The 18,859-nt window shown below is 43.2% G+C and overlaps 1 protein-coding gene across 3 annotated transcripts; it reads right to left on the reverse strand.

Annotated features, from left to right (window-relative positions):
- Positions 1-266: 266 nt before the first annotated feature.
- LOC115374423 (zinc finger protein Xfin) lies at positions 267-6,484 on the reverse strand. Of its 3 annotated transcripts, XM_030073330.1 has the most exons (4): positions 6,373-6,484; positions 6,070-6,250; positions 4,879-5,019; positions 267-3,713 (listed from the first exon to the last, which is right to left on the reverse strand). In XM_030073330.1, exon 4 carries the CDS (start codon positions 3,655-3,657, stop codon positions 670-672), a length of 2,988 nt encoding a protein of 995 aa, XP_029929190.1. In that variant the 5' UTR covers positions 3,658-3,713; positions 4,879-5,019; positions 6,070-6,250; positions 6,373-6,484; the 3' UTR covers positions 267-669. The 3 variants fall into 3 exon arrangements, with proteins under 3 accessions (XP_029929190.1, XP_029929192.1, XP_029929191.1); XM_030073332.1 differs by lacking the exon at positions 4,879-5,019; XM_030073331.1 differs by having other exon boundaries at positions 6,070-6,399.
- Between the last annotated feature and the right edge of the window lie 12,375 nt (positions 6,485-18,859).

Genomic DNA, 18,859 nt, shown 5'->3' on the forward strand with positions numbered 1-18,859 from the left:
TAACTTCATATCAGCTGTAACTTATGAACTCCTGTTTTCCTGTAATATAAGACATCATGCATTTTTTCCTCCAGTTTATTTCTGACCCAGATTTACCAAATGTAAATATACCAATATGTTCAGTTTATTGGTTAACTCCACCTGTAATCAGCTTTTAATGGTAATCTTAAACATGTTCTTTAGAGAGATGAAAATTATTTGTTTGTCATCAAGCTTAAAATATTACCCATAATGCAATACCACATAAAATGAAATGTTACTCAAAATGCATATATTGGTATGTTTATTAACAGCATGGACAAGAAAAAATAAGCTACATCACTAGCTCTGTGATAAAGGTGGCTTGTACTATCATTACCAAATACTTAGTATTTACAGGCTAACTCGCTAGCATGAAATAACTGGTAAAACAAAGTTTTAAACAAAGCTTTTTTTTTTTTTTGTACAGTGGCAAGCTGACTTAAAATATTCAAAGGGTCACTTTTGCACAAAGAAAACACGTATGTGACTGTACAATGTCAAAAATTATCCATGGACAATTCAAAATAAAACAATACAACTGGCAAAACAGGTTAAGAATAAGTGATCATAAAAAATGTGCTCTTCTCAAAAGCACCACTCATTCCTATGACATTTACAGACAACTTTCAGAAAAAACTGAATTTGTCATTAAGAGTTTAACTGTTCTTGTTTTGTTTTTGGCATGATGCCTCCTGCCATGATGCGGTGAATCCTCCTGCGGTGGTTTTTCAGTGACTTGAGGGTCGAGTACGTGCCCTGACACACATCGCAGCGATACGACTGGGACTGGTTGTGTGTGAGCAGGTGTTTCTGCAGACTATCCACAGTGCCAAACCAGCGCACACACACAGGGCAGCGTACAGGCTTGATGGCAGGCTTGCAGATCCCACTCCTCTGGTGAAATATCAGACTGATTGTGTTTGGGAAGTCGGTGTTGCAGCGGGAACAGTGATTTGTTTTAGGCGGGTTTGTAACCCTCCCACCTTTGCATCGATTCAAGGATATGTGCCGTCGGAGGGAGCAGCGGCTGGAGAAGGTGTTGTTGCATCGGGTGCACGCAATCCGCTGTTTTTTACTCAGATGTGGAAGTTGCACAGTACTGGGCTGCTTCAGTGGAGGCGGATGCACCGATGGAGGTGTCTGCTGTTGAGATGGCTGCTGCTGAAAACGAAGCAGCAGAGGTTGGGACCGTTGTGGCTGCAGTCCCTTATATAGCTGGTGATGAGGATGCATGTGAATCTGCAAATGAACTTCGTAGTCTGCCCAGGAGCTAACTGTCTCTCCACATGTGGGACACGTGTAAGACTCCTGCGCATGCTTCTGCAGATGCTCCAGGAGAAGCCTTGGGGATGTAAACCCCGCCCCGCACTCACACGTCACCCTCCTTGGGAGTACAGACGGCAGTGACATGATACCCCAGTTTCCTCCATCATCCTGCTGGGTCTGATTCTCCGATGATGCGGTGCCTGAAAAGCTTTGCTGCAAAGCCACCCCCTCCATGTCTGTCATGGTTCGCTTTAACTGGCACTTCTTGCGGTGAGCCAACATGTTATCTTTGCGGTTGAAGCTTTTTCCGCAGACAAAACAGTCAAACATGGGTCTAATTTTATTGGCATTTAAAGATAAGGATCTCTCACTACCTCTCTGTGGTGGCGATGATGCTGCCCCAAAACCATGTGGCCTGAATCCACACAGCCTCAGATGACGCCTTAACGTAGACGGACGGCTATAGGTCTTTTGACATCTGTTGCAAGGGTAACGTTTTACACCATCTCTGATGAAGAAGGACAAGCTAGGGAGGCCCGTCTTTCCTTGCTCTACTGAACCGGGTTTCTTAGTCTCTGTATCATCATCACTATCACCTGCAGAGCTCAGCATTTCCATTTCATCATCCAAGGGCATTGTCCACTGCCCTTCATCAGACTCTTCATTACAAACTGCAGCTGTACCCCAGCTGCTGTCTTCTTGCTGCTGTAGTGAAGTGCTGCTCGGAGAGGCATCCTTGTGCTGCTCAGACACAGATGTTTTAGGGTAGAACTGTGGGAAGCTTTTAGCTGAACCAGACCAGGCCAATTCTGAAAACCTGGATTGTCCTGAATTTGCAGAAGTTGCCTCTACCTTGATGTGACAAGCTGCTTCAGTGCCCACAGCAATACTCTTGGAAATCTGAGAGCTATCTGTAACCTCTGTGTTCGCACTGGCTTTACTGTTTGATCTCAGGATTAGCGTTTTCTGAATGCAGGAGGCAGCATTGCGAGCAATGGCTGACCCTGGGCCCTGGCACTTATGCATTTTGAGGTTGTACCTTCGTGCGTAGGTGTGCTTGCACAATGGACAAAAGAAGCGTTTTTTAGTATTGTTCAAACTATGGAATGATCCTATTTTTGTGACAAAGGGGAACTTTCTAAAAGTGCTGGGCTGCTGTGTGGTATTGCCTTCTGACTGGGGGCATACATGATTGTCGGGAAAAGGCAGTTTCCCAATGATCAGCTGTTTGCAATGACGGCAGCATTTAATTCTCTCTTTCCTGTGCAAGAAATGATGATCTGTCAAATTGTCCAAGTTCTGAAAGACCTTACGGCAGCGACCACACTGATATCTACCATATGTGCCATTACTACTAGAATCAATAAGCTTTTGACGGGTTTCAAGAAGAACAACAGGGGAGAGGGTCTTAGTTAGAGAGACAATTTTCTTCTTACTGGAATCAAGAATTCTGGCGATGGCTGGCGCTTTTGTCTTTATACCAGGTTTGGTGAGGAGTCGCCTTAACTGTCCAACAGAGGGATTGATGTGAGGTGACACCTCCAGTTTTGTTCCTGGTGTTATATCAACTGGGATGTCCTCAGGTTTGGGGATAATTATTTTCTTGTCCTGCTTTTGAGATGGAGAGGGTTGAAAGCGTTTCATGTAGGCAGTTGCCAGCAGCTTCATTATTGCATTATTTTTGGTTAAACTCCCCCCTTGTGAAGGTGCATCACTGAGGACAGAATTTGTTTTGTCCTTGGGCGCCCTGTCCTGTGTGGCCCCTGGTAACTGATCTTGTGTAGCTAGTATGTTCTCACATGGACCTTGAGGAGAGCTGGACTCACTTTGAGCAGCACTTTCCTTCAGGCTTACATCCACTATGTGATCTGTTAAAGAACGTACGTCAACAGCTGAGGACGTGGAGGTAGAGGGGTAACCAAGGACCAAAACTGGTTGGCCATCAGGTGGCTTTAATGACTCGTGCTCAGCAGGACCAACTTGGTTAGGCTCCACTCCACCAGAGTGAAGAGGATTACTATCCAGGGGCTGCAGCAGTTGTGAGGTGGTGACATGTGAATGCTTATGCTCCAGCATGAGGTTGAAATCCTGGAACTCCTCTCCACAATCACAAATATAAAAAGATCCTGCAGGGCTCTCAGGCATGAGTGCTGATGGACTGGTGTGCTGGCTGGATAAATCCTTGTTTGTAAAAGCTGTTTCATGCGGTGTGATGCTCGGCTCTTTTGGAGGAAGGACGGGGATCTTAGCGAGTGCACTGGCATGGGTTGCTTGATGGACTAGCAAGGAGGCCAGACCAGTGAAGGTGGCAGAGCACGCCACACAGCGATACACTTTGGAAGACGAGGTGTTTCCTTGTAAGCCAAGCATTGCGGCCACCAAAGTTAGAGGGTCATCTGAGTACCTTGGTCAAGGAGCGCAATTTCCTGAAAATGACACACACAGAGACAGAAGACTGTCAAACTGAAAATGGACAGACTGAGTACTGTTTGTAATATAAATAGAGAATGCATGGTGAATTTGAAAAAGAACACCCTCACATAGTTATATACCATTTTTCCTTCAGCCTGCTACATCCACTTCTACGTGAGGGAGAGATTTCAAACATTTCCCTGACTGACGATCACCAACCCTCAGAAAATACTGGACTTGTTTTATGAAGCTAGATTGTATTTGAGAAGGAAAAAAGAGCTAAACATTGGTACAAAACTGAAATATTACAAATAAGCCCCTCCTCTTCAATTCCAAGGGACAGGGACCAAAATCGGACATTATATGGTTAATGTTTGACATTTCCGCCCTTTCAAACTCCAATCTAGCTATGCAGGAATCTGGGCATGAAGTCATGTTTTCTATAAATGTTACTATAATTGGGCCACTTAAAACACATGTATAAGAAAAAATACACCACAAAAAAAAAAAAAAAAAAAAAAAATTAAAGACACACAAGCTACACATCACAGTATCTGACCAATATGTCTTGCATTGTTTGACAGTTTAAGGGGTTTAGGGTGGGACTTTCCTCAATGCACTGCCCTTTCTATGCAGCACTTGAACAAATGCAAAACTAATGAGACTCTCATTTCATACACAGCTGGCTGTTTTTATCCCATAAGCATCACATTAAGCTCAAGTGAGCATATCCAGAACCAACACATCAACCTGACAACCACTGGCGACAAATGTCTATGCACATGACTGCACAACGCACTATCAATCAATTAAAAACCAAACAGAGATGAGCCAGAAGCCACTGAGCATCAACAGTGTGGACACTTGCACATCCAGATCGCCTTGCAGGCATACAGTAGAACAGGATGTCAGCTAGCTGGGTAATGGTAAGTGGCTAGCCACCTCGCTACCAGCTATGGCAATGCTGTTGGTGATTTTTCGCCTCCGTTCATAACCACACACACACTGTTAGTTAAAAAAACACTGGTTGACAGACGCGGAGGTATTTTACACTAGCTGAAATATCGCAGCTTGTTGGCTAGCCGAGCTAACCAGGGGGAGGTGGCCACGTTCTTGAGGAGGCCCGGGAGAAGGAGCAGCTAACGTAACGTATCTAGTCGCTTCCACACAAAAACCTACCGTTTTTAGCGCAACCATCGGCTGGGGAAGAGGCGCCGCACTCGCCGGGTGGGATTTCAGAGGTGAGGAAGGAGAAAAGGGCTCGGCAGACATGTATCCATGCAGCGCTACTATTCATACATCCTCCAGGGAAGCGCGGCTCTGTTGTGAACAAATGAGAGGTGCCACAGTGCCAAGCTCAATGAGCGCTGCGCCCTGCAGGTCAAGCTACCGGACACCAGCAGGCAACACATCCGGTCTAACACATCCCGTCCTTCAAAATAAAAGCTTCTCACTAATGGTTTCACAACTGGACACCCGAAAGCAGAACAAACGTGTCGAATCTAAATCGCAAGTATTATCAGGTATTGTTAGGTGTTTCTGGTGATAATATACAGCTATATTCTCCTATTTTCGATGTACTGCATTGTCTTTCCAGTTACAATAAAGAATGTTTCCAAGTGTATTGATGCTTTAAGTATAGTACTTCACACTGTAATTGTAACCATTTTAATCATTTTGTTAACAACCTACTTTAAATCCATGTCTTAGTCCAGTGCATTTTCAAATATGCTGAAAGGACTACAAAATATTAAGTATGATCAAAACCAGAAACCACACCAATGCAATTGACGGGGTGTGTATTGCCAAGAGCATTTTTTTTTTTTTTTTTTTTTTTACAAAGCAATCATCTCTGCTGTAGATTTATTATTTCCACCTGTTGTCAAAATAAGGGTCACAAACAATGCCTCTGCTATATGTAGGGTTGTTGTAGTTCTTTTTAATTTTGGACAAGTTACTCATTATTTCCATGAGTACTTTTATTTTGAATTACACAAACCGATGGTTTCCCCTTTGCTTTTGCCTAAGCTTGACGCTATTGTAGCCCCCCTGTAAAGACCATTTCCAGTTCAGAATGACGTTAAGAAACGCTGGGTCAAAACTCAACTGTCATCCAGCCATTACTCTTGTTTGGCGCTCGCTACAAACTTTGATCACACCCAAACAGCGGGTGATCTCGTCTTCTGCAGCCTGTTAGTAGCCGCTGGCTGTCTGTCACACTGAAACACACACACTGTATTTTCTCCAGTTTCGTAGCCTGGGCAAGCCATGACTGCTACAAACAGGTGCGGGCAAAGACATTAGTCAGCTTTTAATGAAGCACTGGATTGAGCTGAAACTCGACACGCAAAGGCAGAGTATGAAACCCACTTTTTCTGTGAGGGACTTTTTCCTCCCTGGAATAGTCAGTCATCAGCGGTGCAGAAACATGGCTCTGAGTTATACCGTGTCTCCACATGGACCGAGTCCAGGGTCTCATCTGCCGGAGGAGCCCTGCAGCCAGATGCAGGCTGGAGATTAATGAGGCGCAGGTGTGCCGCTGCCTGCAGGACTGACGCAAAAAGAGAGGAGTAAATACACGCTTGCTGCACTTTACACTGGTTTTGCACTGGAAGCTAATGTACTTTATTATAAATCTACGTATATTCTGTAAATAGTCAGAAACAGCCTCACAGGCCTACAACAGTCTGGATTTGCTTTCCCCTGTCTCCCTTTTTTTTTTTTTTTCACCCGCACTCCGGCAGCTCTGCCTTTGACTGACTAGTGCTCGTTGCCCTTGTTGGTTAGGTGGATTAAGGTTAGGGTTATGGTGGGGTTAAGGTTAGCCAATGAGAGGCAGAGCAGGGGCGGGTCTTCCCGGAGTGCGGGTGGGTTTAAAAAAAGAAAGAAAGAAAAAAAAAAAAAACGCTGTTATCAGGCCCGTTCAGCCGCTGATTGTCTGTGAATTTCCCTCTACACGGGGCCCACACAACAACGAGTCAAATGTTGCCTTCATGTGTTCCTCGTAATTTCGAGATCGAAAATGTAACTTGGCTTGGCACACATTCAAGTGTATGTGGTTGCAGATAATAAAAGCATCTCTCTAACAATGAGACAACAATGTCATATGAGACAAAAAGTTTGAATGCCCCCTAGGTTGCGCCTTCATGCAACAAATCAATAAATAATAATAATAAATAATAAATGAGATGCTCCTCTGATGGAGAGGTGTGTATTTTCTCAGCATCTTACTTTTAATCTGGATCATCTATTAATGTTAACACCTCTACAACCTGAGCCTGAGTCAGGAGAGAGTCCTGGTGCTCTGGAAGACGTCCTGCCTGGTTCCTGTCCTGAAGAAGTCGACTCCATTGGACCTCAATGACTACCGACCAGTTGCCCTCACATCTCATCTGATGAAGGTGCTGGAGAGGTTGGTCCTGGCCCACCTGAGGCCGCAGGTGAAGGAGTTGCTAGACCCTCTACAGTTTGCTTACCAGCCCCATTTGGGAGTTGACGACGCTGTCATCTACCTGCTGCAATGAGCTCATGTGCACCTGGATGGTGGTGGCAGCACTGTGAGCCACCTCATCCATGCCCCTATATTGCAACACTTACGGTAGGCTATAAAAAATAAAAAGACGTTTCACTCATTCCCGTTAACCCACACACACATGCCCCAAATCCATCACCAGTATTGAGGTGCCTTAAAAAATTACTGCTTTGATCGTTTCAATGTATATCATGAATTAACGCGCAGTGAGGTCCGTGGCTGGGTAGTTAGGATCAGCCAGAGCTTAAATCGCATAGTACATGCATACAAAAATATATATTAAGTAGAACTCAATATTAAAACCACTGCAAAGTCAATCAAGTTGCCGCTGTCAAAAATGTAGTTATTGACATCGGCGGATTATAGCGCGCACACAATTACTGCCAATTAATTATCTGAGACATACATTCACCTGCATTCCTGCAGGATTTACAGCACAGGAGCTCCCAAAGACAAGATCACAACAAGAAATCACCTGAATCTCAACAACACAGGACTTCCAGAGAGAGAGACTTTTAAATCTCCCTGTTAGCTTTTACCTTCTCGTTGTTTGCACTGATGTGGAGCCTGTGCTGCTCATCCGGCGCTGTGTCTGTTCGGCTCTTACCAAAGGTGTTCAGGGCAATCTGAGAGCGGATGTGGGCTGTGGAGGTTTGGTGCTTCAGCAAAGCCTCGGCAGGCTGCGCAGGTCGCAGTCAGCCTCTCTCAGCCAGACGCTGCTGCTACCCGCTGAGAAAAAGCGACTCGGAAAGCACAACAACCTGCTAGCTTGACTACATCCACACAACCCGCTCCTTCTTTTTGTACCAATCCGTTTGAAAAGTCCTCACAATTTTTGTCCCTTCCTTTGGATTAAATCCTTGAGGTCAGGTGTTGGTTTCCCAGTTAATATAACATAAGACTCCTGCACGAAAACCAAACCCAGCATTTTTAAAAGAAAATGGCAACAGTGACCATGCGCATTGATAAGATAAGATAAGATAAGATAAGATAAGATGAGATAAGATATTCCTTTATTAGTCCCACGGTGGGGAAATTTCACGTATTACAGCAGCAAAGTGGATAGCAAGATATGAAGCATAATTTACACTATAAACAGTATACCGTATTGATCTGAATATAAGACGATATTTTTTCCATTGAAAATGCCCTGAAAAAACGCCCTCGTCTTATATTGGGGGTCTAAGCAAATACACATGTATTGTGCTTGCATATGTTCCGTGCTTGAATACAGTAGGCTACACCTCCCCCGCTCTGGCACGGTTGGAAGGGGTGTGCTCCAGCATGGTACGGGCGTTCATGCACGAGCACATGCACGGTCACGCACGCAGCGGGCGAACGTGGATACAACGTAAATCATGCAACTTTCCTCCTGCCTCCGCAAAATCGATTAATGCGCAGCGCGATTACCGGCGAATGGCCGCGTCGCGCAATCAATAATCAACCATGTTGTCTGTGTAGCTGTCCACTGTGCTGCTGCAACCGCGTATAAACAAAAGTTGATTTATGATGAAAGGTATATATGGCAGTCTGTGTGCGCCGCACACCTGTCAGATCCGGCAGACCTGACCGGGTGGGCGCAGTGCCGACCGAGGCACCGCGCCTCGGAGGCTGTGCGCCGCCACCCGGTTGAATGTAGCAGCCAGCTGACATGCCGCTCTGGCTGTCAGTTGGACGCTTTCTGAAGTTACCTCCGAAACTGTCAAGGTAAATAAACATCCCTTAACCCTGGCCATGAGTGCAATGTGAGACGGTGGCGGTCTCAGAAAGAAGAGCTAAAAAATGCCCACAGCCAGAGAAGGGCTTTTCGTGGTCCACAAACTGGTCGATTCAACGAGACTGACAGGAGGGTGTGCGATTTTGTGAATGAGAAATGTAGTGAAGGACTGCCCGTTACGAGGGCTGTGATGCAGCAAAAAGCACTTGAAGCTGCCACAGAGCTCAACATACCCCGCACTGACTTCAAAGCTAGCATGGGCTGGTGTTGCAGAATGCAGTGGCGGATTTAAGAAATTTGGGACCCAAGGCAAAGGCAGGCATGGGGCCCTCTGAGATGAGAGGACAACACACAAAACAGGGGCCCCGAGACACACATACTATGATAAGCATTCTGCTGGCATTTTAGCAAAAGTATTTTAATCAAAAACATAATTAATGTGCGCAAAATAAGTAATAACTGTATTAACCATAAATGTATGAGGAGTTCTATGGGGCCCTAGGCAAACGCCTAGTTTTGCCTAATGGTAGTCCGCTCCTGGCAGAATGTCCATATAAAAAGTATTTTTCCAAAAAAGGGTCTTGGAAAAAGAGGGGTCGTCTTAAAATCAGGGTCGTCTTTTATTCGGGTCAATACGGTATACAGATAATAAGTACCAATCATCGCTGATCATCGCTGAAGTTGACAAAGGGCCTGCTCACATTAGGGCCATTCGCTCCGTATCGTGCTAAAGCAAAAACGCCCCCCTCCCCAGTCCCCTGCTGGCCTGCACTCACATTACCTAAAGCCCAAATGCACTCAAAGGCGATTGTCCCCGGTATGCACGTCATCACGTTGAAATACGATAACAGGCACGGTCCAACATCTTCATAAATCAGTATAGTTCAAATATATTCATCATGTCTTCCTATTAACTAAAAGACGTTTTTGTTCCTTTTATTGGACATGAGATGTTTATTTACCTTGACAGTTTCGCAGGTAACTTCCTCCTTCTTCAGAAAGGTCCAACTGGCAGCCGGAGCAGCACCTGTCAGATCCAGCAGACCAGGCCTGACCTGGTGCCCGCGTGGTGCAGGCCGGCACCAGGTCTGCCAGATCTCCGCACACACAGACTGCTGTACTTTCATTATAAACCGACTTTTGTTTATACGTGGTTGCAGCAGCACAACGGACAGTGACACTGACAACATGGTTGATTATTGATTGCGCAACGTGGTCATTCGCCGGTAATCACGCTGTGCGCATTAAACAATTTTGCAGAGGCAGGAGGAAAGTTGCATGATTTACGATTTACGTCCGCACGCTGAGTTCATGACCGTGCATGTGCCTGTGTATGTGCCCATACCATTCTGAAGCACACCCCTTCAAACTGTGCCAGAGCGGGGGAAGTGTACTGTATTCAAGCACGGTATGCCGCAATCACACTAGTCAAATAATCCAGATTTTAGGGGCGTGCTTGGGCACGGTACAAACTTGGTAATGTCAGTAGCTCCTAAGTTCTTGCTCACGGGGAGATTTTAGTTCATGGGATGGGCCAAAATTTGTTGGGTCTCTGTAAAGCACCTTGGGAATGCTTCTGTAATTTGGATGGAAAAAAGCGAGGTTCTGGGCAACTCTTAGTGAAAATCTCAGAGGACAGTGAGGTGTTATGCAGATGCTATTTATTGTTGCTCAGCCGAGGAGAACAGCCTGTAAGCACTGCAAGTGTGAACACTGTGTAGCAGCACATCGATCCTGAGGGCATCTTACTGGCATGTCTTGTTTAAAGGAGATTTCCTCACTTAAATGTGTTCGGGTTCAGCATCTATGTGTTTGTGTAAGGTGTCAGTCAGCCTGGCCTTGTCTCTCTACAGCTGGCGTGCCCCACACTTATGGCCTTGATAGTGTGGAGACGGTATGTCATGTCAGTGCAGCTGCTCACACTGTCAGCCCAGGAGATGAAGACCAGCCCTGCAGCTACAGAGCCAGACCCTGACTGCTCAAGGCATTACCTAGGGATCACATCTGACGGAAAATTCCTTCACAGTTATGATTTGACACCAAACAAAAATAAATAAAACTGAACTGAACATTATGTTTCACAGCAGTTAGAGCAATATGCAGATATCTGTGTTCATTGACCTTATGCACAGGCACTTGAAAACCTGTTTAGAAGCTATGCTGTTGGGTTGTTTTTTTTTTTTTTTTTATTTATACCATTCATATTATCATTCATAATGTACCTCTTTACCAGTCACTTTGGATTCTGTCAGCTCTTGGAGCTCAGACTTAAGTGTCAAGTTTCCTGTTAGGAATTATGGGTTTGAGGGCTGTTCACATGGATATTTCCTGTTTGGAAAGAGGAGGTTTCTCTCTTACCAGTTGTGTTGAATACAACATAATTTCACAAATGGACGTGGTGTTAATTGGCTTCCCTCGCTGTAGAATGACTGAAATCCCACCAGTCAGGCACATTTCCAACATTTGAGCTGGAAAAGGTCCTCTCAGCAGTTTTTTCTCACTGGAGTTAGAAGAGCTGGTATGTTGGACAGTCAGAGTCCAGTATTGTGACGGTTCTGTCAGTGAGGACTTCAAATTCCTCAAATTCATTCTATTTAGCTCTCAGTTCAGCTTTTTAACTAAGAGTTCTATCTGTAAAATATCACAAAGAACATAGTTAATGTGAGCTAATATATATTTGAAAATAAAGTCATAAAATCTGAATAAGGTGGACCCTTTAACTGTAACTTTATATACACTTATGATCAAAATTTTAAGACCAGTTGAAAAATTGCAAGAATTTACATTTTGCACTGTTGGATCTTACAGGTTCTAAGTAGAGCTTCAAAATGCAAAAAGAAGAAATGGGAGTGAGACAAAAAAAAAAAAAAATGTATTGAGTAAGCAACCATTAAACTGAAATAGGCTGTTCAACAGCTGATCAAAAGTTTAAGACCACAGCCTTTAAAAGCCCAAATCTTCGCAAAAATGTGCATTCAGTGTCATTTTCTGTCAGGTATCCACACTGTCATGACCTCCTGATGGCAAAGGCAAAAAAGCTTTCTCTCCTTGAATGCGGTCGGATTGTTGAGCTGCATAAGCAAGGCCTCTCGCAGCGTGCCATTGCTGCTGAGGTTGGACGCAGTGAGACAGTCATTTTTAACTTCTTAAAAGATCCTGAGGGTTATGGAACAAAAAAGTCAAGTAGTAGACCCAAAACAATTTCACCGGCCCTGAGCCGGAGGATCCAATTGGCTGTCCGTCAAGACACGGGATGATCCTTGGCCCAAATTAAGCTTGTCACGCGTGCTAACTGCAGTCCCATAACCATCAGACAGCATCTGCGAGAGAGGGGTTTTAAGAACAAAAAACATCTTCAAAGGCCTCGTCTCCTTCAACGGCACAAAATTGCCCGTTTGGAGTTTGCACAAGAGCGCCAAAACAGGAGCTTCAGGTTGTGCAGAGGCGTCAAACGGCAGCTGGCTATGTGGAGATGTTGCAGGGGGCATCCCTCATGACTGAAGGCCATCATCTGTGTGGTAATGACTGGGTTTTTTGAACAGGACAACGCTGCAGTTCACAATGCCTGCCTGACAAAGGACTTCTTCCAGAGAAATAACATCACTCTTTTGAACCATCCTGCGTGTTCCCCTGATCTAAATCCAATTGAGAACATTTGGGATTGGATGTTAAAGGAAGTTTACAAAAATGGACACCAGTTCTAGACAGTGGATGCCCTCCGTGAAGCCATCTTCACCACTTGGAGCAACATTCCCACTAGCCTCCTGGAAACACTAACATCAAGCATGCCGAAACGAATTTTTGAGGTGATTACCAAGAAAGCTTTTTTGCCTTTGCCATCAGGAGGTCATGATAGTGTGGATACCTGACAGAAATGACACTGAATGCACATTTTTGCGAAGATTTGGGCTTTTAAAGGTTGTGGTCTTAAACTTTTGATCAGCTGATGAACAGCCTATTTCAATTTAATGGTTGTTTGCAATAAATTGCTTACTCACATTTTTTTTTGTCTCACTCCCATTTCTTCTTTTTGCATTTTGAATCTCTACTTAGAACCTTCTTAAAATCCAACGGTGCAAAATGTAAATTCTTGCAATTTTTCAGCTGGACTTAAAATTTTGATCAGGAGTGTATTAAACACTGTTGAGGATTCCCAAAACCATGTAGGTAAAGCCTTGTTATAGGATAATAACAACTCTGCATTCCTTACAGGTGAATTGGCTTGTTGATTCATTTCAGCTCCTGATCTCTAATAACATATTTAATACACACTACTACACACTAATTGAGAGCAACTTACAGTCTACCATCTTAAATTAGTACTTACTCACTTATACCCCTTTGCTCAGGAATGAAATGGAGTCATCTACTTATACAGTGGCAGGAAGGAAAACACCTACAGGTTTAAGATGGTTGTAGCTGAATAAACAATTGAAAGAGGATTAATAATTATACTAAAGGTTAAAGTGGCTCTTCAGTGGGTACTCAAAAACTGTGTGTACTGTGCTTAAATTGTTCATGTGAAGCTTTTAAAGGCAGGCTATGTCAAATAGCATTGAAGCGAGGACCCTTTAGACATAGCTGACAAAAATGTGGACTAAGTACAAAAAGGTCCAGAGGGAGAAGAGGAGGCAAGCCCCCTGCCTGAGGAGGCCACATCCCTCACATCCCTGTCTTCCCTGTGTTCAGAGCAGGGGCCAAGAGCAGAGGATAGGCCCACCAATACACCAGCTTTATCTTTCAATATCAGAATGTGAAAAAGTCAATCAGCTCTTACAGCGTGCAGTCACCTCCTCAGCTTGATGGCAAGATTTGTTGTTGCCTTCATATCAATGATTTCTTCAGTGAGTCAAATGAAAAACACATTTAATTTCCCTCTAAGAATAAATTCTGACTACTACATTGTGTGTATTCATGTTTTTTTTTTAAATAAAAATGAAATGAGGCAGAGTTGTGTTTTATGTCATATTTAATTTTTATTGTAAACACACAGAATAGACATGTATACAAGACAGGCTGAGATGGTCTCGTCATCAAAACAGCTCCAGAACTCGGTCCTCCTGTCCTCGAGAGTTTAAACTAGCATGTCAAACTTACCAAGTCTGAACTACTGGGTATGCAAGTCTGACCTTGGCATGCTTGGTGTTGAGAGAGGCATGTGTTGTTTGGCTGCAAAGACAGCGAGGACAGGCATCACACAGCCAGGGCTAATGAGATAAATGCAGGGCAGGTGTGCAGAGGAAAAACAGACAGGGCAGGGTTGCATGAAAACATGAGGGACACACAGAGCAGAGACACAACCAGAAATACCAAAAGACTAGAAGAAACCAGAAAATACAGGAACATGACACACTGGTATTTTTTATGGGACATATTGGGAACATTTGAAAGAAAAATTGTAGAGGACCTTAGTCATCTGGCTGGAACATAAAATAAAATAAAATCTCTGATGTAGGGAAGAGGAAGGTAATTTAAGGCTTTACAGATAGGTAAAAGAATTTTAAAATCTTTAATGTGATCCATTTTCTTTCTTTTTGTTAAGATTGTAGCTGCAGTATTCTGTGCTAACTGTAGTTTTCTTATATACTTTTTAGGTAATCCAGTAAAAAGAGAATTACAGTAGTCTCAACAGATGGAAACAGCATCTTTCTGAGTTAGAAAAAAAGTCTGACTCTGGTGATATTCCAAAGCTGAAAAAAAGATGTTTTAATAACCTTGTTAAAATGAGAATTAAAAATAAAATCAGAGTCTAAAATGTGTGTTTTACTATTTTTAATGTTTAATGTGCATTTTAAGTGTTTAAATCTGTTTGTTAAGACTATCATGCACTGATTGTAGTTTTTCTCCTGCTACTTTGGGTAAATAAAAATAATCAAATTTGTTTCCCCTCATTTAGTTTTAAGAAGTTCTTACTAATCCATACATTAATGTAAGCGAGACAGGTAATAAGAGCATTCAGTGCATCGGGCTCATTTGGCTTAACGGAGTTGTATAAATGTGTATCATCTGCATAAAAATGGAAATTAACATGGAGTTGCTTAATAATGTCTCCAAGTGTGAGCATAATGAAAACAAAACTGGGCCGAGAATGCTTCCTTGAGGAATACCATATTCGATACCGTTAAAGTTCATTCACTAACAAAGTTCCAGTCTATAGTTTGTCAGCTTGTAGTTTCTGTGTAGTTTCTTGGTGAGTTACTGAGACTCCGTCAGACCCTCAGACATCTTGACATTTTTAACGCATTCAGGAGAAGACATCTCAGCGACTCGGGTGTCATAGAAAACCCTTGCTTAACCAGTCTACCACTATTCATCACTCTGCTGGGCTGTGTATGTGCATAGTAATTATGAGTGCAGAATGTCTGCCAGCACTTGAAGGCAGCAGAGGGCAGGAATGATTGCCTCTAAGCCAGTCCCTGTGCACAGAGGCATGACTTTGTTCCAGGAACTTCCCCCTGACAGCAGGCTGACGGACTGAAAAGATGATGCTAGTGGCCCTGGCTACAGAAGTAGGTCAGAGTGAAAGAGAAAATATGTCTTTATAAATGAATGAATGAATAAATGAATGAATGAATAAGTAAGTAAATAAATAAATAAAATCTTTAAAATACATGTTACACTATATATGACTCAAATCTACCACATGCAGTGCAATTTCCTGCCCTATTTACAGAATCAGTATCAGTATTAATTTCTAACTGCACCAAATTTAGTCAAAGCTGAAACATTGTGTAAACACCTTGCAGTATCAGTAAACCAAATAATGTTACCCCCTCCTCCAAAGATGTTAAATCTGTGATTAATCAAATCATTGAAAAGGCAGCGGTAACTCTGCCTTGATGAAGACAAGACAAGAGTAAACATGTCCTCAACAAATGCAGAAGTCCCCACCTTAGTCTTAGTTGCTGTAGTTCCCCACATATGGCCTCTTTGTTGCAGATATGCCTGAGCTCTCTGTGGTAAATAAATTCTGTACATGGAAACCTGGTGAATGCCAAGTGTACCCTTCATCCTGAGATGATCTAGTGAAAGAGGTGCTACTTTTCTCGGTATCTCTTTATTTTTCACGTAAGACAGCATGCTACTGGTGACTGAGCAGAGCTTCGTCCAGAGATTATGCTGATGGTGTGTTCATTTCCATGGTAACGTCGGAGTCTGCTGTTCTCTTTATGGTTGCTCTGACACCAGCAGCGGTCCCTCTGCTGTGCCAGCCTTGAGGCTCACCAAGGCAACCATCTGTTCCAGAAAATTCCCTTTGACAGCAGTCAAGGGAAATGTAAAGATGACGCTGGTACTTGTTTGGCACTGGTATGATGGGTTGTTTTTTGTTTTCAGATGAAGACAAGCACTGATTCTCTACAGTCTGTAGGGACATTCAAAGGATTGACATTGATTTAATTAATGAGCACTTATCGGTGGCTAAGTGGGTAGCACTGTGATGTCACAACAAGAAGGTGCTGGATTAGAATCTTGGTCCTGGTCCTTGCTGTGTGGAGTTTGCATGGTTATCCTCCAGTTTCCTCCCCCAGTCCAAAGACATTCAGGCCAGGTGAATTCAGGACTTTATATTCTCCGTAGAGTTGAATGTGAATGTGATCTGTCATGTGAAGATATGCTCCAGCTCTTCATGATCCTGGTTAGGAATTAGTATAGAAAATTGTATAGATGTGTATAGTATGGATGGATGATTAACATTTTGTTTCAGTGTAACCTCAGGATTAGAGCAACCAGGGAGCCAATGATGGCCTCCTGATGGCTGCCTTGATGTCTTCAACAGAGAATATATAAGATTCACAGATTACTGTGGCTGTTATACATTTTGTCTTTTAATACAACACCAAACCATGTGTTGTTTTATGGTAATATCTGTGATATTTTCACACAAAACAGAGATTGATTTAGTTATAAAAAGAGATGGCACATTTGGCACCATCCTTGAAACATCCCTGGGCAGATGAATTGCTACCAAATACACAATATATCTCTGAACGGGGAGCTCTCTATATCTGGTGTTCAGGCAAATGAGCACAACTGTGAAAAAAGGTCATACTCATGTGATATCCTCATGGCAACATGATGCCATTCTGCCTTGCGGCAGCCCGTGTCTTTACCAAGTTCACTCTAAACAGTCATATCGAACATGCAGTGCAGCTATAGAGATGGTTTTACAAAGCTGCATATTATCATTAGGAATGATAATACGCAGTTACATTTTTACATGTATTAATTGTGTGCTGTCGAGCGGTCTTGTCTGGGCTTGTTTGGGCTTGCAGCACTGTCCCTTGAATCTGTCGTAAATATCAAAGTTGTCAAACTAAGCAAACGCTGAAAGTATGATTGTGGACAACTGCCAAAATTGTAGGCAAATTGGGCCTGAAGGGGAAACAATGAAAATACATCTCTGAAAGTTAAAATGGAAAACCAGCAATCAATCCAACAAACAACTCAGAACTGCCACTAAAACCTACGAATAAAAATAAGCATGCATTAAATATAATGAGTTCTGGTAAATACTGCAGATTGCTTGTTGAAATGAATGTCGTTTGCACATGCAGGTGTCATACACCACCTATTACAAAGCAGATTATGTAACACTGAAAAAGCCGTCAGCATTTTTCTTTATCTGTGCTGTAAGGGACTACAAGATCAACAAAGCTACATGATGAAGAAACAACATGTGACCCTGGAGCTGGTGTCTCTGTCAGCCAGGAGAGCACCCAGGTGCATGTCCTCTGTAGCATGTAGTGCACAGAGAGTCCATTTTAATGTCGGGACATTCCTTCTCACTTAATGATCATTGAGCTTCACTCTGATGGCAACAAAGAGCCATAAGTTCCTTGTGTTACTTGACAAGAAAATAACCATTTAAACTCATGCAACAATTGCTTTATTGGCAAGTGCCACAACAAATACATGACTTCCTATAACCTTCACAAAAAAAAAGCTCCCACTTCCTCACAATACATGATAATGTGTATACTTTTATACAGGACATTATCTAGCCAACTGCATATATTGTAAACAGAACCAAAAAAAATATGTATCCTAAACTTAACACCTTGTTCTCCTTGCAACATACATGCATCAGTTTTGAATGTGAATGGCTGCTCAATGTCAGGGCTTTTCATAAGAGATTCGTTACATAGTGAGGTTTTTCAAAAAAAAATATGTATCCTAAACTTAACACCTTGTTCTCCTTGCAACATACATGCATCAGTTTTGAATGTGAATGGCTGCTCAATGTCAGGGCTTTTCATAAGAGATTCGTTACATAGTGAGGTTTTTCAAACCCTGGAAGGCCTCTCTACATTCTTTGGTCCATTAAACCTTGACATAGAGGGAGAGAGAGAGAGAGAGTGAGAGAGAGAGAGAGAGAGAGAGAGAGAGAGAGAGAGAGAGAGAGAGAGAGAGAGAGAGAGTATTTGTCTCTTTTTTTTTTTTTTTTTTTTTTTTTTTTTTTTGGTGCTGGTAGGGGCAGGGGCACCATGGTTGACAAGGGTGAGCTGGTGAATGCGTATCAGTGGGCACTGGAATGGGAGAGGCAGGAGAGAGGAAGGGATAGAGGGATGGGCGCATGTGGTGAGGGGGAGCGGGCAGCCTGGCGTGGGCTGTCTCTATTGTCCACACTTGCTAGTGCATACCAAGGCCAGTTGCATTTCCAATGTGGGGCTGTGTTGGGACCAGTTTCTAGGTGCTAATGCTCAACCAAATATTTACGGTCCAAACAGGGCTAACCGAGGTTTAATGTGGAGTTAAGGATTACCTGGCCTTGGGTGGCGGGACGTGTGCCGCTGACGAGTACAGATGTCAGCACAGCAGCTCACTTTTGAAGCAGAAAAATAACAGAGAAAAGAAAAATGGAGAACAACTGGCAGTCAAGGTCAAACAAGGACATAGGGCTCTGCTCACTA

The sequence above is a fragment of the Myripristis murdjan genome, chromosome 16 (assembly GCF_902150065.1).
Source record: "Myripristis murdjan chromosome 16, fMyrMur1.1, whole genome shotgun sequence".
In the NCBI taxonomy this organism is placed as follows: domain Eukaryota; kingdom Metazoa; phylum Chordata; class Actinopteri; order Holocentriformes; family Holocentridae; genus Myripristis; species Myripristis murdjan.